General features: G+C 38.8%; 1 protein-coding gene across 2 annotated transcripts in view; it reads right to left on the bottom strand.

The window, feature by feature from the left end:
- The window catches only part of LOC126297448 (potassium voltage-gated channel subfamily H member 6), a 2,320,485-nt gene that overhangs the window by 192,991 nt on the left and 2,114,396 nt on the right, over positions 1-13,098 (bottom strand). For both annotated transcript variants that reach the window (XM_049988300.1, XM_049988301.1), the window contains one exon: positions 12,104-12,252. In XM_049988300.1, coding sequence (XP_049844257.1) covers positions 12,104-12,252 — 149 coding nt within the window. The remainder of the gene's footprint in view (positions 1-12,103; positions 12,253-13,098) is intronic.

Here is a 13,098-nt window from a genome sequence, read left to right on the forward strand (position 1 = left end):
AGAATGGAGTGATGGCAACAAAAATTTGTACCGGACTGGGACACAATCCGCAGTCACCTTATCACCTGTCTACCCCTGCACAACCCATGGTGTGACCTGAACTTTTATATGTCATCAACCATGGGTCTACGGCCTGAACTCATACATCCATTATGTATACTGCAGTTCAGATCAGATGTTGTACTTGAAAGCCACTTGCCCGGTATTGGTAGATAAATATAATATTACAGTGCCTGTGTTATTCTGATTATGATGCAAAGTTCCTTTGGACATGCATAATTGTCCAAAGGAAGAGACACTGCAGTGACCACAGCCATTACGAAACACATCAAATGAATATAAATAATGGATGTACGAGTTCAGATCATAGAAAAATGGTTGACAACATATGGACGTTTGGGTCTGGCCATGGTTTGTGCACTGATAGCCAAATGGTAAGGTGACCGCTCATGATAAGGGGAAAATCCAGGTTCAAGTCCTAGTCTGGCACAAATTTTCTTTGTCGTCATTCAGTTCTACAGCTGATGGTAGTCCTTATCCGCAGTTGCAAATTCATTTGATGTGTTTCGTAATGGCAGTGGTCACTGCAGTGCCTGTTCCTTTGGACATGCATGCATGTCCAAAGGAACTTTGCATCATAATCAACATAACATAGGCACTGCAATATCATATTTGAATACTCTTGTCTACTGCTTAAATACAATATCATATGCTATTTCTAGATCTTTAGAGCCTGTTGTTTTGGTAAACACTTAGGTTGTTTGTGATGGTTTGAGATTATAAATTCCTAGTAGTTGACAGCTCCTGGTTCTGGGTTTTATGTAAGCTCAACAGCTTTTCAATACTGATGGCAGTTATGGAACATTTTTGTGCACACTTTTGCACTTTATCTTTAGTATCTTAAATCCTATGAGTACATTTCTTGAAGGCTTTTATGAGAATTTAGGTGGTCACTGCAACTATAATTCTCTCAAATAGGCTGAAAGTTACCAAACTTAAAGAACTCTTGATTTCATTCATTACACAGTCAGTTAATGTGGCATCTGCATCAAAAGTGTCATGTATCTCTGAATAAATTTACAGTAGTTTCCACACTTGTCATGCCGTCAGAAAATATGCATGGATTGCTGATTCAGATACAATGGTGATGAACGGTATCAATTATGGCATTTTAAAATCTCACTATTTAACCAAAATATTTCATTAACTATAAAACATAGTTTTATAATCATCAACAGACACACAAATAAGAATGAAAATTTTGCTAGCTTTCATAAAAAATCATTTTATGAGGTAGATTACTCACACAGACTGATGTGAGGGTTGTGTTGGGTGGGGTTGGTAGAGGGCAAAGGAGGTGGGAAGCAGGACGAGGGGCTGGGGATGCAAAGCCAGCAGCTCAGGGGAGGCAGCAGGTATGCAGGACAGGAAGGCAAGAGGGTAGGGTGGCAGCTGCACAGGCTAAGCATGCAACACATGGGCATTGGAGCCTGTGAGTTTGTGAGATTCAGCATGAAGATGATGTGGAGGCACGAATTGGGAATGTGTAACAGGATGCCGATGGGGGGCCCAAGTCCAAGAACAGCCACTTGACACCTGTACAGTGGGATGGAGACATGTGACAGTGTATCCATTATGCTCTGGGGAACATTTAAGTGGGCATCCATGGGTCCAGTGGAGCTTTTGCAAGACACCATAATGCCAATGGAGTATAGTATACTAGTTGTAGACCCAGCAGACCCATTCATGACAGTCATGTTTCCCAACGGGACGGGCATTTTTCAGCAAGATAATGCTCCATGTTACAAGACCAGAAAGTGATGGAGTGGTTTGAGGAACATAGTGGAGAGTTCCAATTGATATGCTGGCCCACCAACTTTTCAGATCTGAACCCAATCAAACACATCTGGGATGTGACTGAATGTTGTGGCAGAGCTCATCGTCCACTTCCCACAATTTATGGGAATTAGTTGAGTTGTGTGTGCAGATGTGATGCCAATTCCCTCCAGTGACCTACCAAGGCCTCATTGTTTTCATACTATGATGCATCACTGCTGTTATCTGTACCAAAGGTGAACATACTGGTTATTCGGCAGGTGGTCATAATGTTCTGCCTGATCAGTGTATATTAATATGGACAGAAATTAAAAATTGGTTTATGTAGAACTCAGTTGTTGCAGAATATTTTCTTACTATTTAATAAGGTTATCCTTTATGTAGAACAACATAGTATTACTGTTATGGTGTGGCATTGAAACCTAAGACTGATTTGATACAGCTCACCATGCTGGTCTGTCATGAGCAGACCTCTTCATCTCTGTATAACTAGTACAATCTACTTTAATTTGCAGTATACTGTACTCAAATTTTGGTCTCTCTCTACAATCTGAAACCCTCCACTGTTCCATCAGTTAACCAAATTGACAATAACTTGATGCCTCAAGATGTGATACATCAACTGACCCCTTATTTTAGCCAAGTTGTGGAACAAATTTCTCTGTTCCCAATTTGTTCCTCATTAGTTTTTCAATGCAGCCATCTAATCTTCAGCATTTTTCTATAGTATCATCTGTGGAAAGCTTCCATACTGTTCTTGCCTGAACTGTTAATTGTAAATATTTCGCTTCCATAAAAGGCTACAATTCATATTAGCACCTTTAGAAAAAAAACTTTGTAACATTTAAATTTAAATTTGAAGTCAATAAATTTCCCTTTTTGAGAAAGACTTCTTTTTATATTTTTATATTGCCTGTCTGCATTTTATATTTTCTCTACTTTGGCCATCATCAGTTGCTTTGCTATCCAAATAGCAAAACCCATCAAATGCTTTTAGTTCCTAACTCAAAGATATTAGCATAATCAGATTTACTTCCAATACATTCCATTGTCCTTGTTTTAGTTTCGCTGATATTCTGAACTTCTTTCAGGAAATTTCCAAGTTCTTTTTTGAGTCTGATACAATTACAATGTCATTGGCACACCTCAAAAAATTTTATTTCGTCCTCCTAAACTTTAATCTCCTTTCCAGATTTATCATTCATCTCTTTTACTGCTTGCTCAGTATACAGATTAAATAGCATAAGGGAGAAGATAAAATAAGTCTTACCTCTTTCTCAAATACTGCTTCCCTTTCATGTTCTTCAACTCTCTTAACTACAGGCCAGTGTTTGTACAAGTTGTAGATAACATTTCGTTCTCTCCATTTTATTCCTGCTACCTTCAGAATTTCAAAGAGTGTATAACACTCAGGACTCAAAATTCTCTACATCTACAAATGTTATACATGTAGAGTCGCATTTCTTCAACCTATATTTTAAGATATGCCATAGAGCCTGTATTGCATCCTGTGTTCCAACATTTCTCTGCAGCCCAAACTAATCTTCTTCAAGGTGAACTCTGGCTTATTACTCTCATCATGTATATAATGTAAATAATTTGATTCATGTACAGGAGACATGTCAAAATTGTGATAAAAACTGTACAAGTTTCTACTACTGATCTTAATATTGGCATCCTAGCAATAACACAATTTTAAAAAAATTTAATCTAGCCCAAATTATCATTTCATGTTCCATGAATTCATTTACCAAATCACAGAATTTTTCCCACGGAATCCACTGTAACATAATTTTTAGAATATCTGCTCTGTATTAAATATGTTCTTGCCCATTAATTTATTATATGTTGTTATCCCCATATATTTCCCATGTGTATAATTGCAGTTGGTAGTGGTGGAGCATGGGGGAGGGGGGGGGGGGGGTAAGGCGCTCGAAAGGCATATAATTATTTTTCTGTTTTGTGTTGTATGTGTAGTTAAAATGATTTGTCTCCAATAATTTTTGTCAGTTGTGCAGCAAGATTGTAATATTGTAGAGTTATATGAAAGAAATAGCCAGGATTTGTAATGTCCAAAACAATGGGTGACAAGATACTTTTGCTGTAGAGTACACATGTATCCAACAGTTTTATACTGCACTTTCAGTATTAGAGATATGCTATTTGAAATTCCACAGAAAACTATACCCCACCTACTGACAGATTAAAAAAAAAAAAAAAAAAAAAAAAAGACATGATATGCTATTTTTTGTTAGCATTAGCACTGAAAATACAAAACTGCTTAATTTATTAGATGAAAAGTCAATACATGCATTCCAGATTAAGTTCTTATCAATATTTAGTCCAAGGAATTTGATCCTGTCATCTCCTTCCATTAGCTGGTTGTTACATTGTATTTTAAGTTCCACACACTGAATGTTTAGTTTTGAAATGAACTGTATGGGTTTCTACAATGTTCAGTTTCAATCAGTTTCACTAGAACCAGTTTTCTTGGGTATCCAGTATGCTCACATTAGAGCTTGGAATCTTTTCTGCACTGCCATCTTTAATTAATATAGAAGTATCACCCGTATACAGAACTGATGTGGCTTGTACCAGTTTTTTCATACTTCTGTAAATAAATTGCCAGTATTTTGCACTGTGATTAATTAATCTGATAGTCTGTTAATATTAACACCTTTCAGCACCTGCCTTCTTGGGAGTATGAAGTATTACATTCTGACAATATTATGAAAAGTAAAGAGTGCTACTCACCATATAGTGGAGACATTGAGTTGCAGATGTGCACAACAAAAAAAGACTGTCAAACAAATAAGCTTTTGGCCAAAAAGGCCTTCATTGGGATTAGAGCGACCACTCAAACACACACACACACACACACACACACACACACACACACACACACACACACAAGCAAACTCAGTTCAAAGATAAATTACCACAGTCTCTGGCTGTCTGGCTGCCAAGGGCAGATTGGCCTCACCAGCCTTAGCCTGTCATCACATATGTGTGAGCGGTGTCTGAGAGAGAGAGAGAGAGAGAGAGAGAGAGAGAGAGAGAGTTGTCTAATTCAGCTTAAGGCCTTTCTGGCCATAAGATTACCTGTTTAACAGTCTGTTGTGGCTATCTGCAACTCAACATGTCCCCTATATGAAGATTGGCTGCCTATTCTTTTTATAATACTGCTATAATCCCATCCTAGATTTTCCACTGTTTAATTATTACATTCTTCTTTAAGTCTGAGGTTATTTCACCTGTTTCACATACCTTGAATACCATGTGGAACAGTTTTGTCATGGCTTGCTCTCCCAATGATCTCAATAAATGTGAGGGAATATTATATATTCCAAAGCCCTTATTTCAACTTCATTCTTTCAGTGCTCTGTCAAATTATTTCCACAGTATCATATCTATCCCTTCAATTTGTCCATATCCTCTTCTCTTTCTATATTGTTGTTCCCAAGTTCATTTTCCTTGTAGAGTCCAAAAATTCCTTCCACCTTTTAGCCCTCCAATCTTTACTTAGTACTGGTGTGCCATGCGAGCACTTGATATTCATAAAGGTGTTTCTCTTTTCTTCAAAGACCTCGATAACTTTCCTCAGGTGATATAAATCTTTTCCCTAGTCATTCATGTTATTACAGTCTTGCATTTCCCATCTAGCCATCCCTACTTTGTCATTTTGGATTTCCTGTTAAACTTACTTTTTTCGATGTTTATGTTCCTTTTGACCCACGTCTTTGGCTGCATTCTTATACTTTCTGCTCTCTTCAGTTAAATTCAGTCTCTCATGCACTGTCCATTAATTTCTACTGAACCCTGTATTTTTGCTTAATTAATTCTCTGTTGCTTTCATTATTTCATCTCTCAAAGCTACCCATTCATCTTCTATTGTATTCCTTTCCCCATTTTCTGACAATCTCTGCCTGATGCTCCCTTTTAAAGTTTCAACAACATCTGGTTCTTTCAGTTTATCCTTAGTCTCCAACCTTTCTAAAATATCTTTAGTTTGTAATTGAATACCAATAAATTAAACTATTGTGGAAATGAACTTATAACTAAATGATTAATTTACCCAATTTTAGAAACAGTTTAATAATTAAACCATAAAGTGGCTGTCATCAAAGACAATTCATAACAAAATAATAAGAAATAAAAGTTTATGTAAAGCAATACATTTATGGCTAATTTCAATGGAAGACTGTGGTATAGTTAAAATAATGGTATATACTTACTCTTACTGTCAAGCCTTACATAGGAGAACTAAACACAGTATATGCAAAATGCTATACATACATACAGTTTGATAATTACTTAAGGTAAGAGGACCATTCAGACACCCAATGATCACTCATTGTCAACAACCACAAAATATGTAAACGTTACCTTGTGTTCATTTAACATGCCTAAACCCTGGGCAGCTTCATAGCACATATTAGCAGTATCAATCTTTTACAGGGTAATAGTTACAGTTATGATGATGTTGCTGGGATTGTTAAATCTTTACATATCTTTCTTCTCAGAGTCTTAGAATCAGCCAGTAAAATCAAACAATGGAAAATCCAGGATGGAATAACAACAGTATTATGAAAGAATAGACTGATACTCACCATATAGTGGAGGTGCTGAATCGCAGACAGGCACAACAAAAAGACAGCTTGACAAGTAAGCTTTCAGCCAAAATGCCTTCTTCTGAGTTAAGCAACATATACACACATTCACACAAATCCAACTCTCACACTCATGGCCACTCTCTCGGGGTAACAAGACCAGACTCTGAGCAATAGTGCATGATGGGAGAAGCAGTGTGGTTTGCGGGGTTAAGGAGGAGGCACTGGCACAGAGTGGAGGGCAGCAGTGTATGGTTGGGGGACGGTAAAGTGTGCTTGTAGGAGAATGGAGAGATGAGGTGGGGGCAGGGTAGGGCAGCCAGGTGCAGTGGGATGTTAGATGGAGGGCGAGGGGGGGGGGGGGGGGTTGAGGAATGGGAGAGAACTGTAAAGACTGTGGGTGCATTGGTGGAACAGAAGGCTGTGTAGTGCTGCAATGGGAACAGCAAAGGTATAGGCACAGTAACTAACACAGGTTGAGGCCTTTAAAGGCATCACATACAAACAAATCTGGGGTGTGACAATGAGTACCCACATGGCACCATCCTATGTCAACCTATTCATGGGCCTTCTAGAGGAATCTTTCCTGAACATCCAGAATCCCAAACCCCTCACCTGGTTCAGATTCATTGATGGCACCTTCATGCTGACACTTGGTGATGGACCAGCACTAAAATCTGGAGCAATTTGTGGAAGGGTTGCACTTCTGTCACATTGAATGATTCTCTTAAGTCATTGTTGATCTCATTCTTGTAGAATCTTTTCCCAGCTGCAGTGATGTTAGAGATTTAATGTTTTACCAGATTCCTGATATTCATGGTACACTCATGAAATAGTTGTATGGGAAAATCCCCACTTCATCACTACCTCAGAGCTGCTGTGTCCCATTGATCAGGCACCAATTATAACACCATGTTCTTGATAACCTGTCATTGTAGCAGCAGTAACCAGTTTAACAACTGCATCATACACTTCTCTTATTTAGGCATTGCTGACTTCAGTCTCTGTATGTGAATATGCTTGCCTATACCAATTCCTTTGATGCTTCATTGTACATCAGCACCATTGTTGTTGTTGTTGTTGTTGTTGTTGTTGTTGTTGTTGTTGTGGTCTTCAGTCTTCAGTACCATTATCCACATCAATCCCACAAAACACCAGAAATACATCCACTTTGACAGCTACCAGACATTCAATACCAAGAAGACCCTTCCACACAGCCTAGCCACCAGTAATTGTCAAATTTGCAGTGTCACTGTCTCAAAACATACAAAGGGACTCACTGAGTCATTCAAAGATTGTAATTACCCTTTCAACCTCGTACAGAAACAGATCTGCCATGCTTTATCTCTCTAGTCTCGCAGCACCTCCCTAATTACCAATGTCCAACCAAGCACAGAGGAGCATTCCCCTCATGACTCAGTGCCACCCAGGAGTGGACCAATGGATTCACACTCTCCACCAGGTTTTGGCTACCTACCATCATACCCTGAAATGAGGAATGTCCTACCCACTATCCTTCCAATCCCTAACACAACGGTATTCCACTGACCATTGAACCTATACAATTTTCTCATGCATCTCTACTCAACTCCTGCTCCATGCCCCTGGCTGATGGCTCATGTTCCTGTAATAGATTTGGATCCAAGACATTTCCCATAGATCCTGCCTCCATTACCTTCTCTAGTGAGGGCATAAGCGTCACCTATGCCATCAAATACAGGGCTATCTGTGAAACCAGTCATGCGATCTACAAGCTAAGCTGCAATCACTGTGCTGCTTTCTATGTGGACATGGCAACAAACAAGCTGTCTGTCCGTATGAATGGCCATCAACAAACTGCGGCCAGGAAATCTGGATCACCCAGTTGCTGACCACACTACTCAATGCTACAGTCTTCATTTCAATGACTGCTCCAGAGTGTGTTCCATCTGGATCCTTCCTAAAAACACCAGCTTTTATGAATTACACAGATGAGAACTCTCCCTGGAATATATCGTACATTCCCATTAACCTCCTGGGCTCAATTTTCATTAGCCACTGTCCTTCACCAAGCTATTCCATTTCCTGTTCTCACAGCAGCACTACACAGCCTTCTATTCCACCAATGTGTCCACAGCCTTTTACTTCTCTCCTTTTCTGCTCTGCACCTAGCTGCTCATCCCTCTCCCCACCTTTTTGCTCTACACTCCCACAAGCATACTTCTCCCTGTCCCAACCCTACCCTCATATTCCTCCCTCTCCACAACACAGCTTCCTCCTTACGCCAACCACCCAGACTGCTTCTCTTATTTTACACTGTTGCTCACAGCCTGGCCTCAGCTGGAGTCAGTAGGTAGTGAGAATTTCAGGTTGATTGTGGAGAAAAAGGATTATCAGTGTCTGATAAATTAAAGGTTATAGGGGACTGGAGAGATACTACCAAAAGACTACTGACAATATCTAACCATCATAATAATGTATAAGATTTGAAAAGAGCATCAATATTGTTAGCACAGACACTGTGCCTATGTGTCACAAAACACTTAATTTGAAAAAGAAATGCTTTTTACATGGTTGTTGTTGTTGTTGTCTTCAGTCCTGAGACTGGTTTGATGCAGCTCTCCATGCTACTCTATCCTGTGCAAGCTGCTTCATCTCCCAGTACCTACTGCAACCTACATCCTTCTGAATCTGCTTAGTGTACTCATCTCTCGGTCTCCCTCTACGATTTTTACCCTCCACGCTGCCCTCCAATGCTAAATTTGTGATCCCTTGATGCCTCAAAACATGTCCTACCAACCGATCCCTTCTTCTAGTCAAGTTGTGCCACAAACTTCTCTTCTCCCCAATCCTATTCAATACCTCCTCATTAGTAACGTGATCTATCCACCTTATCTTCAGTATTCTTCTGTAGCACCACATTTCGAAAGCTTCTATTCTCTTCTTGTCCAAACTAGTTATCGTCCATGTTTCACTTCCATACATGGCTACACTCCAAACAAATACTTTCAGAAACGACTTCCTGATACATAAATCTATATTCGATGTTAACAAATTTCTCTTCTTCAGAAACGCTTTCCTTGCCATTGCCAGTCTACATTTTATATCCTCTCTACTTCGACCATCATCAGTTATTTTACTTCCTAAATAGCAAAACTCCTTTACTACTTTAAGTGTCTCATTTCCTAATCTAATTCCCTCAGCATCACCCGATTTAATTTGACTACATTCCATTATCCTCGTTTTGCTTTTGTTGATGTTCATCTTATATCCTCCTTTCAAGACACTGTCCATTCCGTTCAACTGCTCTTCCAAGTCCTTTGCTGTCTCTGACAGAATTACAATGTCATCGGCGAACCTCAAAGTTTTTACTTCTTCTCCATGAATTTTAATACCTACTCCAAATTTTTCTTTTGTTTCCTTTACTGCTTGCTCAATATACAGATTGAATAGCATCGGGGAGAGGCAACAACCCTGTCTCACTCCTTTCCCAACCACTGCTTCCCTTTCATGCCCCTCGACTCTTATGACTGCCATCTGGTTTCTGTACAAATTATAAATAGCCTTTCGCTCCCTGTATTTTACCCCTGCCACCTTTAGAATTTGAAAAAGGGTATTCCAGTCAACATTGTCAAAAGCTTTCTCTAAGTCTACAAATGCTAGAAACGTAGGTTTGCCTTTTCTTAATCTTTCTTCTAAGATAAGTCGTAAGGTCAGTATTGCCTCACGTGTTCCAACATTTCGACGGAATCCAAACTGATCCTCCCCGAGGTCTGCATCTACCAGTTTCTCCATTCGTCTGTAAAGAATTCGCGTTAGTATTTTGCAGCCGTGGCTTATTAAACTGATAGTTCGGTAATTTTCACATCTGTCAGCACCTGCTTTCTTTGGGATTGGAATTATTATATTCTTCTTGAAGTCTGAGGGTATTTCGCCTGTCTCATACATCTTGCTCACCAGCTGGTAGAGTTTTGTCAGGACTGGTTGTCCCAAGGCCGTCAGTAGTTCTAATGGAATGTTGTCTACTCCGGGGGCCTTGTTTCGACTCAGGTCTTTCAGTGCTCTGTCAAACTCTTCACGCAGTATCGTATCTCCCATTTCGTCTTCATCTACATCTACATCCTCTTCCATTTCCATAATATTGTCCTCAAGTTCATCGCCCTTGTATAAACCTTCTATATACTCCTTCCACCTTTCTGCCTTCCCTTCTTTGCTTAGAACTGGGCTGCCATCTGAGCTCTTGATATTCATACACGTGGTTGTCTTCTCTCCAAAGGTCTCTTTAATTTTCCTGTAGGCAGTATCTATCTTACCCCTAGTGAGATAAGCTTCTACATCCTTACATTTGTCCTCTAGCCATCCCTGTTTAGCCATTTTGCACTTCCTGTCGATCTCATTTTTGAGACGTTTGTATTCCTCTTTGCCTGCTTCATTTACTGCATTTTTATATTTTCTCCTTTCATCAATTAAATTCAATATTTCTTCTGTTACCCAAGGATTTCTAGCAGCCCTCGTCTTTGTACCTACTTTATCCTCTGCTGCCTTCACTACTACATCCCTCAGAGCTACCCATTCTTCTTCTACTGTATTTCTTTCCCCTATTCCTGTCAATTGTTCCCTTATGCTCTCTCTGAACCTCTGTACAACCTCTGGTTCTTTCAGTTTATCCAGGTCCCATCTCCTTAATTTCCCACATTTTTGCAGTTTCTTCAGTTTTAATCTACAGGTCATAACCAATAGATTGTGGTCAGAGTCCACATCTGCCCCTGGAAATGTCTTACAATTTAAAACCTGGTTCCTAAATCTCTGTCTTACCATTATATAATCTATCTGATACCTTTTAGTATCTCCAGGGTTCTTCCACGTATACAACCTTCTTTCATGATTCTTAAACCAAGTGTTAGCTATGATTAAGTTGTGCTCTGTGCAAAATTCTACTAGGCGGCTTCCTCTTTCATTTCTTAGCCCCAATCCATATTCACCTACTATGTTTCCTTCTCTCCCTTTTCCTACACTCGAATTCCAGTCACCCATTACTATTAAATTTTCGTCTCCCTTCACTATCTGAATAATTTCTTTTATTTCATCGTACATTTCTTCAATTTCTTCATCATCTGCAGAGCTAGTTGGCATATAAACTTGTACTACTGTAGTAGGTGTGGGCTTCGTATCTATCTTGGCCACAATAATGCGTTCACTATGCTGTTTGTAGTAGCTTACCCGCATTCCTATTTTCCTATTCATTATTAAACCTACTCCTGCATTACCCCTATTTGATTTTGTGTTTATAACCCTGTAGTCACCTGACCAGAAGTCTTGTTCCTCCTGCCACCGAACTTCACTAATTCCCACTATATCTAACTTTAACCTATCCATTTCCCTTTTTAAATTTTCTAACCTACCTGCCCGATTAAGTGATCTGACATTCCACGCTCCGATCCGTAGAAACTAAAAATATGAAAGTAAAGGCAGTAATTTCAACTTCATAAAGGAAACATCAACTATAAATTGTCTGTATTTATAAAAAAAATCATTTTACATGTACAAAATATGGTCTTCCACTGATTTTATATGGTAATTATAATATTGGTAGTGACAAAACAAAGTGTTGCAAAATACTACATAAAGTTTCTTGCTCATTTATTATTGCAGTGTAATATATGTGTTACTGATCATACCTGAGGCATCCAGGAGAAGCCCCTTCAAAGGCTGAACAGTTACTCAATAAGTTACGATTTAGGTGCAAGCAAATATCTGCCTGCAGGCACTCAGGAAAACCTTTAAGTACACTGTTCATATCAATTCCATTGGTATATGTCCATGCATGCTGTAAATGAATATTTATGTGAATTAGTTGACTCATTTATGTTTGGATAAGAGCCTGTTATTAAATTATACAGCACACTGAAATAAAGAAAGATCATCATTGTGCTACACAAACATTTTCATAGTCTACCATAAAGAAGGATGCAATTGCTTTCAATTTCCTATTTGGTGATCTTTTTCATTTTTGAGATTAGGAACATCTTGCAAATGTGTCGAATTGATTAAATTAATGTGGGACACAGTGACAGTGTCAATTCAAAAGCTTGTTCAGGTGGTACCTTATACTGTACAGTCCAAAACACATGTACATGAGAGAACAACCCATTACATTGTACTATACTTTAGCCATAATTACTGTTGATTATTATCTTATGACAATGATACTTGAAACTAAGTGGAAAAAGATGAATAACTTGTTGTGTGTTTATTCAATTATGGAGTAGTAAGAATAAGGCGAACACTCCAAAAATTTGAGACACGGAAGGGAAGCCACCACACAGGAAGTAAAAGAACTACTAAGAAAATATAAAACCATTGATTTTTTAAAATATTTATGATGATACAATTAAGGTACATCAACAAATATTTCAAACAATGGTCAACACCAACATTCTGCTACAAGAAAAACACATGAATATCGGAAGAATAAATTAGAAAATCAAAGGAATTGCAAGGTTGCATTTATATTCAGTTACCAAAATTAGTAATTCTTTACAATTAATAAATGTATATGGCAATGGAAAATCTTCTCACTGCCCATCTTCTCCTCCTCACTCTCTTTGATCATCTCCTCCTTCTCACTCTCTGTCACCATCTCCTCCTCCTCCTCCTCCTCCTCTCCCTGTAA

The sequence above is a fragment of the Schistocerca gregaria genome, chromosome X (genome assembly GCF_023897955.1).
Source record: "Schistocerca gregaria isolate iqSchGreg1 chromosome X, iqSchGreg1.2, whole genome shotgun sequence".
Lineage (NCBI taxonomy): Eukaryota > Metazoa > Arthropoda > Insecta > Orthoptera > Acrididae > Schistocerca > Schistocerca gregaria.